The 16,504-nt window shown below is 56.9% G+C and overlaps 2 protein-coding genes across 3 annotated transcripts in view; one reads left to right on the forward strand and one right to left on the reverse strand.

The window, feature by feature from the left end:
• The first annotated feature begins 481 nt into the window (after positions 1-481).
• FAM181A (family with sequence similarity 181 member A) lies at positions 482-4,787 on the forward strand. Its single transcript, XM_064374503.1, has 2 exons — positions 482-595; positions 3,400-4,787. Exons 1-2 carry the CDS (start codon positions 482-484, stop codon positions 4,363-4,365), a joined length of 1,080 nt encoding a protein of 359 aa, XP_064230573.1. The 3' UTR covers positions 4,366-4,787.
• Positions 4,788-9,268: 4,481 nt separating this feature from the next.
• The window catches only part of ASB2 (ankyrin repeat and SOCS box containing 2), a 44,667-nt gene continuing 37,431 nt past the window's right edge, over positions 9,269-16,504 (reverse strand). For both annotated transcript variants that reach the window (XM_012453170.2, XM_012453171.3), the window contains exons 8-10: positions 13,834-14,398; positions 12,864-13,017; positions 9,269-9,894 (exon numbers count right to left, since the gene is read on the reverse strand). In XM_012453170.2, the coding sequence (XP_012308593.2) occupies positions 9,758-9,894; positions 12,864-13,017; positions 13,834-14,398 (856 nt within the window). In that variant the 3' untranslated portion in view covers positions 9,269-9,757. The remainder of the gene's footprint in view (positions 9,895-12,863; positions 13,018-13,833; positions 14,399-16,504) is intronic.

Raw genomic sequence — 16,504 nt, forward strand, 5'->3', positions numbered from 1 at the left:
AGTTCAAACTCTGCTGGTTAATGCTGCGTGGTCTTGGGAAAGCAACTCAACCTCACTGACTTCATTTGTCAGCAAACGCACCACCACCCTCACAGAGCGGCCCCCTGAGGTCTTCGTGTGGTTGTCGAATACGGCTCTTGTGGCTCTTGGAACGTGCTGGGTGTCCACAAAGAATCCATTTTCTTCCACTTTTCTCTCCCCTTCCTTTCTCTCCTACCTCTTTTCTTCCTTTTTTCCTTCTCTCTTTCCTCAAAAAGTGTTTGGTGGAAGAACAGTCTGCGTTAAGAGCTATGGAAAGCGTTTTATAAGACATCAACTCACCTCCCATGGAGTCCACGGGTTTGGTGGGGAGGCTCACTACTGGCTAAGAAAGGAGAGATAGCTTCACGGGCGGGCAGTGCAGAACGGGCGGGCAGGGCTGCAGGTGCCGTGGGATCTTGAGGAAGTTGGCAGCCGAGCTGAGTGGCTCTAAAAGAGCTTGATGCCCTTAAAAGAGAGGAGATCTTCCAGAGACGGGAAGGATGCAGCCCACACAGAGTGCAGAAGCCCGGGTGGAAAGGGCAGAGCACAGAGAAGCAGGCAGTTACTTGGTCAGGTGCTGGCTGCCAGAGAGGTTGGAACTCCTGGCTGTGCACACCGGCCTCATGCCGTAGGCAGCAGGGGACTGGCTCTGATGGCCACGGGCCCTCGGGGCGCTCTCTCCAGCCATGTGTGCCAGGCGTTTTGGAGCAGAAAGGATGTTTCCGGCCTGTCCCAGTCAGGGTGGGCCGGGACGTGCTACAGTAACACAGAACCCTCACATCTCTGGCTCTCAAAATGAGGAAGGCTTGGCTCTCACCCATGCAAAGGCTGCTGCAGATAGGAGCAACTCCCCAGGGCACGCAGTGGCCGACAATCTAGGATCTCCAGTCCAGCAGCACCTCCATCTCGGTCCACACTTCCCCGACCCCGCAGCAGGGTAGGGGCAAGAAGAATACAGTGCTGGCTTTCAGGCCCTAAATTGAGTTATAGCTTGTCAGTACTGGGCCATCTCCTCCAAACTCTTCATTTTGCCTGTAGGGACCCTCAGATTGGGGAAGGGGGGATGGCTTGGAGTCAGGCCACAGCAGCTGTCTATTGGCCAGTGAGAAGGAGTGGGGCCATCACTCCTGGTTGGAAGACCTGGCCCTGCCCTGCCAGTGCCCCCAGTCTGGGCAGGGAGACTCCAGAGAGGAGTCCTTGGCATCTTAGGTTGTAGTACGGAGGTGTTGGTTGGCACATAGACCACCAGCCATCTGGCTGATGAGGGAGACAGGAGGAGAAGGCGGTAGAAGGGGAAGAGGAAAGGAAGGGGAGGGAGAGGAGGAGGGGAGAAGAGGAGGCTGAGCCTGGGCAAGAAGATGATGAGGCGTGAGAGGGGCCCATGAGCTGGCTGGCACGGAGGCGCGACCATTAGCATTTCCCAGGCAGCCACCCTCGCCTTCAGCCTCACCTTCCCTCTGGCCAGTTAGTGGGCAGGGCCAGCGCCGACGCTGGGCTCCCTTGCTCGCTCAGAGCAGCCCTGCTTGCAGCCCAGCCGGCGTTGGCACGGTGACAGTAGCCAAGTGTGCAAACTTGTGCCATTGTCCACAGGCCAGGGGGAGCCATGGAAACTGGCTAATATGACACAGGAAAATGTTTGCTGATGGCAATTCTATGGGCTTTGTCCACCTCTTTCTCCATCATGACGACTCGATTTAAGTCCCTAACTGTTTGACTACAAATGCAAGGGGACCGTGCAACGCCAACCTTTTGTCCGGCTGCGCTGAATGGGCAATTCAGGCTTTGTGCAGCTCAATTGAGGAAGCAAACATAAAGACAAGATTCCTGAGAGCTCCAGCTCCCTTCCCATGGATATCCCAGCACCTCGTTAGAGAGTCCTTCCTCGGCCACCTTTTCCGACAGGCATCAGCGCACCTCCCGACCTCGAAGGTCCTCCATGCCGGATCCCTGGGGGATCCTGACAGACAGGGTAGTGGGGGTGGCAGAGGGAGAGAGAGAGAGAGAGAGAGAGAGACGCAGAGACAGAGAGAAGAGTGAGAGCGAGAGAGCCACTCAACACTCAAGGACAGCGGGAAAAGCAGCCCGCCCCGGCTTACCCCGTCCGATTGTCTGTCTGCACTGGAGCATGGCAGCTGTAGGCCTGGAGTCTTTGGGGGAGGTTTGCAAGCCCGTCTCCACCAGGCCCAACCCCTTCTCCATCCTGGACATTTTAAACACACACACACACCCCACCCCCTTAAGAAACTAGGGAACTGAGGTCAAGGGGAGGCGGGGCGTGGAGTCTGAGGAGAGTGGGGCTGAAGGGTAGAAATTTACCGGGAAATGATTGCATTTGGGAGCTGTCTTTTTTGTGATGGTCCCCATGGTGACAATTTGTGACGGCAAAGAATGTGGGAACGGGGCGCCGCCGCCTGATTGGGATGCTTTGTATCTGGAGAGGCGCTCCTGATTGGCCTGAGGGGCCCCCCAGCTCCGGGGAGTTGTCCTCCATTCAGCCCACTCAAGGGCTGCACAACTGCTTCCAGCCGGACGGAGCTCAGCCGGCTGTGCCGGGGCCTGTCCCAGGTCTGCAGCGGGGAACCTGCCGGGCCACGTTGGTCGGGCCCCGGCCGGCACCTTCGGTCAGTGTGGAGGCCCGGCGGCTCTAGCCCGACTGGGTGGCGGGTGTGGGGCAGGCTGGGGCCGGGGGGAGGGGCGAGGTGCGTGGGTGGCGGCGGCGGAGGCATGAAATTGCTGCAGATGCTTCTTCGGGGGAGTCCCTACTGCCCACAGCCTGAGATCAGCCCGCAAGGCAGGTCTCGATTAAGTGCCAGACAGGGGTCCTGCCTGGTCCTGCGTGAGAGCTGGGGGTGGAGCGTGGGGACTGAGGAGGGGGGCTGTGCTCCTCGGGCTGGGGGCGGGAGTGGTGGGAGGGGGAGGCTATCACCAGGGAGGAAGGGGGCTTGGCTTTGCTTTAAAGTGGAGCAGTCGCCTCAGCTCAGAGAATAAACACCTCACTAAGGTGGCAAGTTGCACACCTTGGCAGCATGGTGTGTGGGAGACAGGGCAGGCTGGGAGTGCAGGGACTTGTGTGCCAGCCCCAGCAATGCCACCTATAGCTGGGTCACCTTGGGCGAGTTGCTTGACCTTTCTGAGCCTTGGCTGCAATAGGAGGGCACCAGACCCAAGCAGGCTGGATGGGGCTGTGCTAGTGCCCGTGGCATCCCAGGTGTGCAGATAGCACTCAGCCACTTGCACCCGCATCCCTCTACCCAGGACGCTGTTTAGGGCTGAGGGGTGCTGGGATGGGGACACCATTTGCAGGCAGGTGCTGTGGTCTTTTGGGAGGGCTGGGTGTGGTTGCTTGGAGAGACTCCGATGGCCTGTTATGTCCCCCAGGTCAGTTCGGTGTCCTTCCCCGGAGCTGCCAGCCACCAGCAGAGCCCACCCTCTTCATGGAAAGCTTCGTGCGGTGGCCCCCTGGTGATGGCATCTGACAGTGATGTGAAGATGCTGCTGAACTTCGTGAACCTGGCGTCCAGCGACATCAAGGCAGCCCTGGACAAGTCTGCACCCTGCCGACGCTCCGTGGACCATCGCAAGTACCTGCAGAAGCAGCTCAAACGCTTCTCCCAGAAGTATTCCCGGCTCCCTCGGGGCCTTCCGGGCAGGGCCGCAGAGTCCTACCTGAAAAGGGGGCCTGAGAACCGGCCAGGGAGGCTGCTCCTTGATTTGGGCCCTGATTCCAGCCCCGGCGGGGGTGGGGGCTGCAAGGAGAAGGTGCTGAGGAACCCCTGCAGGGAGGAATGTCTTGCTAAGGAGCAGCTCCCCCAGGGGCAGCATCCAGAAGCTGCCCGGCCTGGCCAGGTGCCCATGAGGAAAAGACAGCTGCCTGCCTCCTTCTGGGAAGAGCCGAGGCCCACCCACAGCTACCATGTGGGGTTGGAGGGGGGACTGGGCCCCAGGGAGGGACCTCCCTATGAGGGTAAGAAAAATTGCAAGGGTTTGGAGCCCCTGGGGCCTGAGACTGCCTCAGGGCCCATGTCTCCAAGCGCCCTGGCTGAAAAGGAGTCACTCAAGATGCCGGAGGTCTCCCTGGTGGGCCGCGTCAATGCCTGGAGCTGCTGCCCCTTCCAGTACCATGGACAGCCCATCTACCCGGGCCCTCTGGGGGCCCTGCCTCAGAGTCCTGTCCCCAGCCTGGGCCTGTGGAGGAAGAGCCCGGCCTTTCCCGGGGAGCTGGCGCACCTCTGCAAGGATGCGGACGGCCTGGGGCAGAAGGTGTGCAGGCCTATGGTGCTGAAACCCATCCCCACCAAGCCAGCCGTGCCCCCACCCATCTTCAACGTCTTTGGCTACCTCTAGACGGGCTGAGAGGGCCTCAGCCCCCACCTCTGGCCTGCAGGAGTGTGGAGGTCCCCAAGGCACTCTCCTGTGAGGAGGTAGCTGGGCCACCGGTGTGGCCTCTTCCTTTTGTGTGTGTGTGGGAGGATTGGGGTGGGGCTCCTCAGGCAGTCACCTTTCTGCCTTGCAGCCTTGGAAGCTGTGGGGCTGGGCCTGGTTGGCCCCTCCCCAATCAGGCCAGGGCCCAGCAGCTCGTCCCGCTGTCCCTGTGCTGACCATGGGTGGGGGGATGGTGCCCTTGGTTCCCGCCACCCCAGAAGCCAGAGTTACACATCTGTTCACCTGCCACCCACTGTGTGAGCCAATCTCAGTTGTTGTTCTTCTTGTTCTTTGTAAATATTGAGAAAGTTGAAAGAATAAAGACATTTCTTTTGGAGTTTCCACATCGTGGGTGTCAGGAAGTTGAATGACCCCTAGGCTGAGGGATCTGGCAGCAGTGGCTGGTTCCAGGGAGGCCAGGACTGGCTGAAGCCTCTGAAATATCTGGGAATGGGTGCTGGGGCCAAAAGCTTGGTTCAAAGGAAGGAGGGTGAGGAGGGGAGGAGAGGAGCCACCAGGGAAGGACGCCCCCGGGTCCAACATGCTCCGGAGAACAGGCGCTGGAACCAGGGGAGGTGGGGCTGCAGTCCCAGCTCTGCTGTGTGCTGTGGGGCCCCACCCTTCCTCTGGGGGGTCTCCTCACCCCCCCTGCAGGATGACAAGATGAAAATGGGTCTCTCTGCGGTGCCTTCTGCTCTGTGTACTGCCTCAGGGCAACCTCTGTGCCCAGGTGGTTGGGCCCAACTCTGGTGAGAGGGAAAATCAGGCCAAATAGGAGTTTGGTCCCTTGTGGGCAAAACAGGTAGTTTGACCAAATTGTTCCTCTTGTACACACAGTCTTGGAGTCTGTGTCCACGGGCAAAATAAGTCAATTTAAAAAATAATAGCGAACTCCTCTGAACCTCGTTCCCTCCAGCACATCCAAAGGGATCCTCTCTAGCTAATCCAGATTCCAGGTTACCTGAGGATGGGTCTCTCCCCGGGCCTGGCACACACCAGGTGCCCCATCAATGCAACGATGAGGCCTCTGCCTGTGACAGTGCAGAGGGCAGCACCGGTGGCAGGAAGTGGCCCTGGATTTTGCCCCGTTAGTGTCCTACTAGCAAGGTCACCTGAGGGGCCTCCACCTGCACACAGGCCCAGGTTTGCTCTGCTGCTGTGGACAGGGCTCTGTGGCTGATAGAGGGTGGGCGTGCCGGCGTGCCCAGCTGCTTATTTTATGAGAACAGTTTCACAACTAGAAGGGTGCAGGGGGCCAGTCCTGGCTGGGACTATGGTGCTCTCATCAGCAGCACGATATTGGACACATTCATCCTTCCTCTGTGCCTCAGTCTCCTCACCTGTACAATGGAGGACTGGACTGGGAATAGGGAACAGGTGTACCTCCCTCCTCTGCACCCCAGGCAAGTACCAGCTGCTTGCAGGCTCCCTCCTTTGGAGCCTGGACATGGCCCCTGATTCTTCCTCACTGATACAGGCTGCAAGATTGGAGGTCACCAAGGCCCCTCCTACTTGTCTTGCTTTACTCCGGGATTCCCTGGAGTGGGAGTCCCTGGAAGGCCGCCCCCTCACCGGGAAACCAGCCAGTAGTTTCTGTCCAGTGGCCTCTGAAGACTTCAAGGTCACAGAAACAGGCACAACCCTGGGCAGAGCTATTCAGAGTCATTATCTGGCCTATGGGATGGGGACGATCCTCAACCTGGACCCTCAGCCTCAGACTGCTCTGGTCTTAAAGAGCAGAAAGGGGCTGGGGGTGGGGGAACCTCCTCTGCCCTCTGTGCAGCATCACACAGGCCCCCTGGATCCATGTCGATGAGCCTCAGCTCCCTACAAACTGCATAGCAGGGGTTTAAATGCCTGTATCCTGGCATGCCATCTACCAGCTGTGCAATCTTGCGCAAGTTACTTAACCTCTCTATGCTGAAATTTCCTCATCTGGAGTATGTGATTGATAATAGACCTGCTGCACAGGTTGTTGTGAGGCCAATGTGAGTGCCCTGGCCCACTGTCACCCAGATGCTCAAAGCGTCACCAACCACAAGTCACCTCTCGTAGTTGTCTGGTGGTGTCTGTAGGTCCTGCCACGCCGACATTTTAATACCGTTTATGGGCTGTGCTGCCCGGGGGATGATGTGCCTGGACCATCCAACCAACCATACCCGCTAGCGGAGGAGCCGAGCTGCGGGGCACGTTCTCTCAGGGTGCTGCCTGGGCTCTCTGATAAGACTGGCTTGTTCCTGCTCACAGCCCCGGGGGCACCTGCAGATCCATTCATTCAAAAGTTGGGAAGCAGAGACCTGTACTAAGACATGACCTGATGGAAGCCCTGGCAACATGATGCCCCCACGTGGAAGCGAGCTGGGGGGAAAGCACGCATCTAGGAAAGCTTTGGTATTGAAAGTAAGTTTTAAATCCTGCTGCAGTAACAACAGCACATACTGTCCTAACCGCAGAGTGGACGGCACTGGTTCAAAGTAAAACCCGGAGCCAGTCCCGTGCCCCCCACCCCTTCACAACCCCCGATGCCCACCGCTGGGTCAAGCAGGCTCAGGCTCATGAAGCGGAATCTCTGCCGGACTCTCAGGGCTCTAAGTGTTCTCCGATGCTGCCAGACGTCCCTGAGGCTGCAAACCTTTTGGGGCTGGGTATTGCGGGAGGGGCCCGCTTCTGCAGAGGGAGGTGGCTGTAAAATGCTCCAGACAGGAGTGATGGTCAAAATACATCATGAATGGCACAATGTAAGCCTTGGCCAACTGGAACCAGCCCACTGGAGCAGGCCCAGGCCAGGAATGAACCCCTTAGCTGCTGGGTTGTGGGGAGGTGGGGGCAGAGACATAAGGAGGCCAAGGCTGGGCATGGTACTTGCAGGGAGGGGCTCTGAGCAGCGCTCTGACTAACCTGCATGGACACACGTACATTAATATTCTAAGAACCTAAATGTAGCACTGGTGCATCTCAGACCAGGAGGTCCCACACCCTGCAAATGTCGAGTACAGAGAATACAGTGGCCAAGCCCCTCCCCACACCTCCCACTCAGCACTTCAGCCTCACCTCCTCCAGGGTGGCACCTCCCACAGACCGGCACACTGCCCTGCCCAGTACCTGGGTCTCTGGGTTGGGAGATTTGTGGCTGCTGCCTTAGGACTCTCTAGGACATAATGTGGCCCATGAGATGCTGTAGGTTAAGAGTTTGCACACTACCCATCCTGGTCCACACATGCCCCAAACAACTCACACACTGGCCCTGCATGCCTCATCCCGCCACCACCTGCCACCCCTCAGGTCACTCTGACCAGCAGCCACCCGAGATGCAAATGCCCTCCCTTTGGCTTCTGAGTCAGCAAAGGCGTCCTTCCATCAGAGTCTCCCCCGTGAGCTGACACCTACCTGGCAACCTAACCCCGGCTCTCGGGGTTGAGTACCCCAGTGGGGGAGGATGCAGGTTTCCTCTGGGGCTTCTTTAGGGTCCCTGCAGGTTCTGCCTGGTGTACAGCAAGGCCGCATGGGACCGTGGCCAAGCACTGTTAAGCTGGAACCCCAGGGACTTGCTGTGTGTGCCCAGGCAAGTCCCTTCCCCTCTCTGGGCCAGTTTCTCATTTGTACTATGAAGGAGCAGGCATGACCTGATTGACCTTTGACCTGTGGCCAGCAAGTGCTGCTTTTTCTCTGGGAGTTACTGATTCCATAGAAGCCCAGTGTGTCTTTAGCCAGGCATGGTGGCATGCCCCTACAGTCCCAGCTACTTGGGAGGCTGAGGTGGGAGGATCACCTGTGCCCAGGAGGCAGAGGTTATAGTGAGCTGAGATCACACCACTGCACATCAGCCTGGGCAAGAAAGTGAGACTCTGTCTTAAAAAAGCAAAAAGAGAAGAAAAGAAAAGAAACCCAGTGTGTCAGAGCCAGCAAGGCCACCAGGGGCCACCATGTCTCACCACACAGATGAGGAAACTCAGGCCTCAGAGGTGCAAGCCAGTGGCAGAGCTGAGCCTGGAGCCAGTGCTCCCCTCCACCAATCTACTGCTTACAAAGGCCAGGAACTACCTTTGGCCTTGCTTCAGACTCTACTAGAGCCTGTGGCTGGCCTGGTACAGGCTCTCGGCCAGGTGGCCTGCTCTGGTGTTGCTGCAGAGCAGCCTGGACTCAGTGGCTTCACTCACACTTGTAAAGGGAGCACTGATGAGTTACTGCAGCTTCCATGGAAACAGGGCATGCTACATCTCAGCGCTTGGAACCTGGAGAGACCCGCAGAGAGTGCCACATGGTGGCGAGCCTTGGCTCTGCCCTGCACCACCTGAAAACAGGATGACAGCTCCTGCTCTGCCCACCCCACAGGGCCACGAGGACAGAGGGAGGTGCGCGGGAGCCAGGGCTCCATATGTGCTCTCAGGCTTGGTGCCTTTGCAAGGGCTGACCATGGCCATCACTCTAGTGCCACTGCTCACAGTGCCCAGTATTTAATTTTTTTCCCCTAGTTTCTCAACAACCAGCAAAACAGAGTTGAGCACGGTGTGAAAACAGAGTGCCAGGAAACATGTGTGTGGCAACCGCAGGTGTCGAGAGGCATGTGGGCCCCGAGACTGTGACAGAGCTCCTCTTTCCATGGTGATTGAACCAGGAGAGGAAAACCCATTGGGCCATCATCGGATCTTGGCTGGGGAGGGAAGGATACAGCCTCTTGGGTCTTTCAGGAACCCAAACAAAGGTGACACATTCAGGGGTCCTTGTGCCCCATCCCCACCCCTGCCCCATTCCCACTACTGCCACGAGCAAGGCTGAGGACCTCAGGCCCTGGGGGTCTGGTGAGAGGGACTTTGCTGGGCAGGCGTCACATGTGTAGCATTTATTGTATTAATACTTAACAAAGCCCTCCAAGACTCAGGGCCCCCCTCCCCCGGCTCTGGGCCACGTCTTCATCTTAGTCTTTGGGGAGAAAGCCCTGAAGTCAAGTGGAGAGTTTTCCAGAGCAAGTGGAGGGGCACAGGGAAGGCTCTGAGCCCACCTTCCCTAGACCACCTCAAGCTCTGCCCTGGCCCAGGAATGGAGGTTTCTGCCATTCCCGAAGGCAGAGAAGTTCTGGGATCTGCTCATCAGTTTGTAAACAAATGATTCTTCTCCTCCTTGACACATTCAGTTCTCTGCTCTGGCCAAAGCTCTGGCCCTGAGACCCAGTGAGATCCTGGCAGCTATCCAGGCTGAGAGGGAGGCAGCCTGCAGCCTCGTCTGTCACCAGGTCCCCTTGGAGTTGGGGACACCGATGTCCTGAGACTTAGTGAGAAGAGTCTGAGGGGCTACTCCTCTCTCCCTGTGGCCCCAGTTACTGGGTGTTCTCATATTTCAGGTATCTAATCAGCCTGCCTGGGAGCGGCAAGGTGTCTAGTAGTTTTATACGGTATTTCCCAATGGCCTTTCGAACCCGCAGCCGGCAAAGGTGAGCCAGAGGTCTTGGAGGTTCTGGAAAAAGAAGGGAAAGAGAGAGGCTGATTTGTAGTTTGCAATCAGCAAAGGATTTGCATCTGTGACCCCAGCCTAGGGGAGGCACCTAGCTGATGGGGCTGGCGAAGATAGGGGGTTCCTGCACCCCAGTCCCTGCTAAGTAAAGAGACCCAGCAAGGCACCTTCCCACTGTTCACCCCTCATTGATCTGCACAGCCCAAGCAGTGGACAGAGTGGTTATCACACCCATTTCACAGGTGAGGAAATCGAGGCTTAGAGAGGTTCTGACCCTTGCCCGGGATCCCTCCTGGGACTACAGAATGGTGTCTCCCGCCTCTTGAACCCTTCCTCTTCACAGACAACCTGGGCCCCAAATACGGCCTTAGCAATGGGGTCTGAGGATTTGACCTCTTAAGTGCCCCCACACGTGGAATTCAACTCCGAGCTCCCGGTGGTGCTGAGAGACCAGGGTAAGAGGGCAGAGACTGGCAGCTCCCCTCCGGCCCCAGAATCCCACCTGGCTGCCTCCCCCAGGTGGGGAGTTTTCTCAGCTGGGGAGTGGGTAGAGGTAAGAGCAGGGATGAATGCATCTAGTAATGGGGTAATTTATTTCCATCCTGAGCAAAGGGTCAGACACAGAGAAAGGGTCTGCTGAATCACAGAATGCCATTCATTCATTCATTCATTCATTCATTCACCAAGCACATGCTGAGCCCCCTTGCTGCACCTGGCTCTGTGCTTGGGCCAGATATGCAGAGGTGCCTGCCCAGAGGCTCTGGGGGAGACTTTCACAAGAGACGGTGCCCTCTGAGTGGGGTCCTGAGGGGTGGGCAGGAATCTCCAGGTAAGGAAGGGAGACAAGGGCATTCTAAGCAGGGAAAACAGCAAGTGGCAAGGACAGGAAGTTAGGCAAGCCTGGGGCTGGAGGGGCAGGTGGGATGTGGAGCGAGGGCAGAGGGCCAGGCGGCTGGAGCGTTGCCTAGCGATGCATCCACACACCCGTCACCGTGTTTCTGACACCTCCACTGCCCTCTGAGCCGCCCTCTGAGTTCACTGCCTTCTGAGCTCAGATTTTTCTACTAAAAATCTGAGTACCCCAAAGAACAGGGAAGCATCATTCCTGTTGTCCAGGCATCCTGTCTGGTTAGTTCTTCTTTCTATCTCTTAAATGCTGTGGTCTGGATAAAAAATAATATGGTTACCTATACATAGAAGGTCTTGGATATATATTCAGTTAATGGCTGAATTGAAATAATTAATTATAGGCATTGAGGCCAGTTAGGACACATTTTTAATAGTCCAGAAAAGAGATGGGGAAACCATTAGGTAACGAACTGAGATATAACCTTCCCTCCAGGAAGCTCAGCACAGGCCGCTGGTGAGCAGACGCAGAGCCACGAGGGCTGGGCAGGCCAATCCATGGGCTCTGGGTGCTTCTTCCCAGAATAACGATGTGGATGTCACAGCATTAAACAAACAAACTCGTGGGGACTGTCTTGCAGGTGGAAAGTGGGCTTTAAAGTAACCCAAATAGGTACTGTTTAAAAACGATTATTGTTACTGGCTAAGAAATGTGTACTGCACACTAAGATCTCTGCGGGGTTTTCCCAGGGGCATGGTTGAGTTGTGGGGGAATCATCCTTCTCTAAGGAAAGCAGGAGAAGCTGACAGAATGGGTGGGACTGTTATCTAGACTTAGACTGCTCCACCCTCTAGTGGCCAAGGATCATGGTGTAGCAACCAATTATTCATTAGTTCCTTGAAGTAAGTTTACTGTGCGTCTAGAGTCGAGCCCCAAGCGAACAGGCAAGGTGATGCCTCCCTGCCATCACTGCCCCAGAAACTTTATCAAAGGCTTCAATTCAAGTGCTTTCCAAGCACCTGTGCCAATGAAACATCCCACAGTATGTTTGGGTTCACAGGGGTGTGGGGATCAAGGAGGAACATGGTGAGTCAGAGTTGGGGCACGGGGTGGGACTCCGAGGCTGCACAGTCTCACCTGGGGACAGAAGCAGTGATGGTGGAATGACAATGGCCTGCTGCAGGCCAGCCTCTGTACTACTCCTTTGACAAACACTTGGCCAGAGCAGGACTGTGCCCTCAGAGCCAGAGAAAGCCCCGGGGTAGCTGGGATGCCGCTGCATGCATGCCCGTTTCTGTCACCTGCAGTATCCTGTTTGCCCAGGTGAGCTCCATAAGGCCTAAGAGGGACTCTGGCTTCCTCAGCCTGACTTAGCCAGGCGATCCCATCTACTCTGCACTCATCAGAGGGACAGTGGCCGAATCCCACTTCACTGTGCCTGGCACAGTTCACGTGGGTAGAGGTGAAAGGGGTTGGCCCAGGTGCCTCTGTTCAGGTGGTGAGAGGCCCTGCCCACAGTCACTCAGCAAGGCCCTGGCAAGGCTGGGTCCAGGGTTCAGGGGCCTGTCTCCCACACCAGGGTGTTCTGTGCACCAGTAACTTTGATGTCATCTGGGAGCCTGATGAAATGCAGATTCCCTGGCCCCACCCCAGACCTGCAGAATCAGAAGCTGCATTTTTAACAAGACACCCAGGTGCTTGGTGTGCACTTTAGTTTGAGACACCCTGGACCACCTTCTCTCCTCTCCCCTGCCACAATGCCTCTTGGTGGCCCCAAATCGTTCACAACCTACTCTGAAGGTCCCGATACCCCTCAGGGAAGCTATAGCTGTTTAAAAATCATGGGAAGATGTAGTGGAGAGACTCTGGGGTTGGTCAAACCTGGGTTTGAATCCCAATTCTGCCACTAACCAGCTATGACTTTGGCCCAGGTGGCACAACTCTCTGAGGGGCAGATTCCTCACGTTTCATCCAAGGAGTTACAGACACATGGTGTGTGACATGCAGCACAGAGCCTGGCATGGAGCAGATGCTCCCAGGGTTAGGAACGGTCGCATTCCCTGAGGCCTGGGCCTCAGTCAGGCAGGGAGATCTGCCAGCCTCGGCAGCAGCAGCAAGTCCCTACCTGCCTTCTCCTTGATGACGGCCCAGTCCTCGAAGCTGTCAATGTGCTCCTTCAGCCTCGAGCAAAGCTGCACGTTGCCCACGTAGTCCAGGAGGACATCGATGATGGGCCCCGCCCAGCGGCTCACCTCTGGGGCAGACACGAACTCACAGAACTGAAAGAGAACACGCCAGGACCAAGACGTGAGTTCACCCCACTTGCAGCAGCCTGAGGCCAGGAAGCACAGGGGATGTGTTCAAGCACACACCCAGCATAGACACTGTCCCCTGAACAATGTCCCCCAACACAGGCTTCTGCTGCCCAAAGTGGAAGATGGTCAACTTCAGGTCACATCACCTCTGAGCCTCAATTTTCCTGTCTATGAAATAGGTATATGAAACAAACTCCAAGGGGAATTTTTTTAAACGTGAGAATTAGGTATATGAACATAAACTTTGCACACAGTAGGCAGCCCATGAATGATCGCCATTAACCATTATAGTAATTATCTCCAGGAGATGAGTGTGTCTAACTTCCTTTTAAGTCCTTTTTAACCAACCACATGGACATGTCCTGCCTCGGGTTCGCTGGCTTTCTGCTTCTGACCCGACCCTACACCCGCCTGCTCTTGACATCCCTTTCCGGATCATTTTTATTTCACATCGCATTCCAGGTGCAGCCCCTTAGTTCTGCAGAGTTCTCCGCTCCACTATCGGTTCCTGAAATTCCCCAAAGCAGTGGACCACAATAAGGATTGTTCCAATGCACCACCAAGTTCTGCGGCCTCTAAAGTGAGCTAGCGACCGGTTCCGCTGCCTCCAAAGAGTGCTAACTCCTAGTCGACTACGCTCCCTCCAAAGCGCCCTAACCACTAACCCAGGGTACCCAGGACGCAGGTTGCTCTGCTGCCCCCAAAGCTGTCCACACTCCCGCGGAAGGAGTCCACGCGGCTCCCAAGGATCCCGAACCACCCGGCCCCGCCGCCGCCCACCTGCACCACGCCAGGCTCCTTGTCGGCCGCGGGCCCGTCGTTGAACCTGCTGGAGGGCTGTGGGGCCGGCGGGTGCGGGCCGTTCCCGTAGAGGCACGAGAAGCAGGGCTCGCCGTCGCAGCCCAGGTCCATGAGGAACTTGAGCAGCGACAGGCACTTCATGGCGAACATGATGGTGGCGGGGAAGGCGGTGGGGTGCGTGGCGATGTAGGCGTCGATGTTCGCGCCGTGGTCCAGCAGCAGCTGCATGGTGCGCAGGCAGCCGTGGCGGATGGCCACGAGCAGGGGGCTGATGACGTCGCGGTTGGGGTCGGCGCCGTGTTCCAGCAGCAGCTCGGTGGCGTACACGTTGTTGTTGACCACCGCGAAGTACAGCGCGGAGCTGCGCCGGTCCTCGTAGAGGCGCGCGCGCTCGGGGGCCAGCGGAGTGTTCACGTCGAAGCGCGCGTCCAGCAGCGCCTCCAGCACCTCGTCGTGGTTGCGCTCGGCCGCCAGGTGCAGCGGGCTGATGCCGCTACGGCGCACGCGCGTGCGGCTGGTCACGGGCAGCAGCATCTGCACGATCCTGCGGGGCCGAGGGGCGGGCGCGGGTGAGGGGAGGGTCGGGAAGGGGCCGGCCCCGCCCCGCCAGCAGCGGCGCACGTCCCACCGGCAGGGGGCGCCGCGGGTCCACCATTCTCACCCCATTGGGGAAGCTGGGTCGGCTGCCGTCCCGCTTTGCAGAGAAGGACACTGAGGCTCAGGGAGCTTCAGCCACCTTCCCAAAGTCACACAGCCAGTAAGGGGCAGAGCTGGGCATCGGACCCGGAACCTTTGGCTTCCGAAGTCTGAGTTCTTAAAAACCTCAGCCAGACTGCACTAGGGTTTCAAGAAGCTCCCACTGATTGATTTCAGGCTAAGGGCTGTGGCCCGTTGCCAGCTCAGTCATCTGGAGGAACTGACGGAAAGGCCCCCAAATCCAATGAATGTCCAGCCTCCTCCCTGCAGGAGGCAGTAGACGTTTGGAGCCAGATCCTGCTCTCTCCTTGGGGAGGACGGACAGGAACAGCCAGATCCAAGAACTCCTGTGCCAGGAGGCTCCTAAAGACAAGTGCTCTTGGATTTAATCTTTACAATAACCCCTAAAGCAAGACTCCTCATTCCCATTTTGCAGATGAGAAGATTCAAAGCTCTGAGAGGTTAAGGGCTTGCCCAGCCATACAGTCAGAAGAGGGGAACCAGGGCGTGCGCCCTCCTCTGACTCCAGGGCCGAGCTGTCCTGCATCCCTATCTTGCTGTCCTGGGACCCCAGTGGAGTCACTGGATCCTAAAGACAAAAGGGAACAAATGTGTTTGGCCCCAACTACTTCTGCGGGAAGCCCCAGTCAGCCCACTGTGACAATTAGGTCACTTGTGCTCCTCTCCCGTGAGTCTCATCTCCTCCTCCCCCGAGGGCTGACGCTAGCTTCTCCCAGTCTCTCTGCCCCACCTTCTGCACGTGGAGAACTTGGTCAGCTGCTGAAGCCTGAGCGCCCAGAACCACCAGTTCCTCTTTCCTAAAACTCCAACCCTGACCTCAGCACTTTACCTTATTCATCTACTAAATCCTCCCAGTAGCCCTCTGAAGTGAGTACTATAATATTATCCTCATTTCAGAGATGAAAAGACAGAAGCTCAGAGTAGGTAAGTGACTCCTCCAAGGATGCACAGCTAGTAAGTGATGGAGCCAGGATTTGAACCCAGGCAGTCTGACCCCAAAGCTACACTCTTCAAACTCCCCTACTTCCTGTGTAGCACTCAGGGTGACAGTTAATATATCATGGGGCTTTGAAATCTTCACAATGTGTTAACTTGCCTGCTCATTTTACCTCTGCTGCAGCCCTGGGTGGGAGTGGCTGGAGCAGGCCTGTGGCCTTTTTTTTAAAACAGATGTGGCTCAGAGAGCTGAATTGACTAATCAGGGGTCATAAGACAACTCTGGGGGCTCAACCCCAGGGCTCTTGGCTCTCTTCTCTTAGACCCCTGCCACCTGCAAGAACAAGGTCCTGCCATCAGTGTGATTCCAGACCCTAGTCCCTGCTGACAGGTGACCTCACAGCCTAGTGTGGGGCTCCAAGGAGGTGGCCATTGCGGGGGGTGGGGAAGCAGGTGCCACCAGGCCCATTCCCATGCCTCTCGCTTCCTGGCACACGGGCTTCCTGGAAATCTGTTGCCAGTGACCTCCTGCTGGGATCTCAGTGGAAAGTATTATTACTGTTAGTGACGCTATGTTTGGCTAAAATCTGCCTCTAAAACCTCAAAAGGAAATTCACACACCCAGGGGGACTAATTGCCTCCTAATTTCTATTTGTGTAGGCACAGGGGGCCTGACTTTGCTCTGCAGAGGTGCTGGTCAAAGGCAGGCCTGGGGCCTCACCCTGGATGGCGGCCACAAATGCCCCGCTAACAGCTGTAACGTGCCCACAGTGAGAGGAGCTGCCCCAGGGCCGCTGGCCAGATGGGGCTGGGATCTCTGGCAGGTCACAGCTGGCCTGGCAATTCTCCATGAACCAAGGGAAAGTGGCAGAAATGTGGGAACTTGAACACTGTCTCAGTAATGCAGTGAATCATCTTATTGCCGTAAGTCTCTGCCAATCAGAAAGTGAATGTGTAATGCTGGACAGGCTCTGGAGATCAGTGTGTCCAGCTCTCC

This window comes from Aotus nancymaae, unplaced genomic scaffold, assembly GCF_030222135.1.
Source record: "Aotus nancymaae isolate 86718 unplaced genomic scaffold, 86718_ANA_hifiasm-v0.15.2.pri h1tg000011l, whole genome shotgun sequence".
Taxonomy (NCBI): domain Eukaryota; kingdom Metazoa; phylum Chordata; class Mammalia; order Primates; family Aotidae; genus Aotus; species Aotus nancymaae.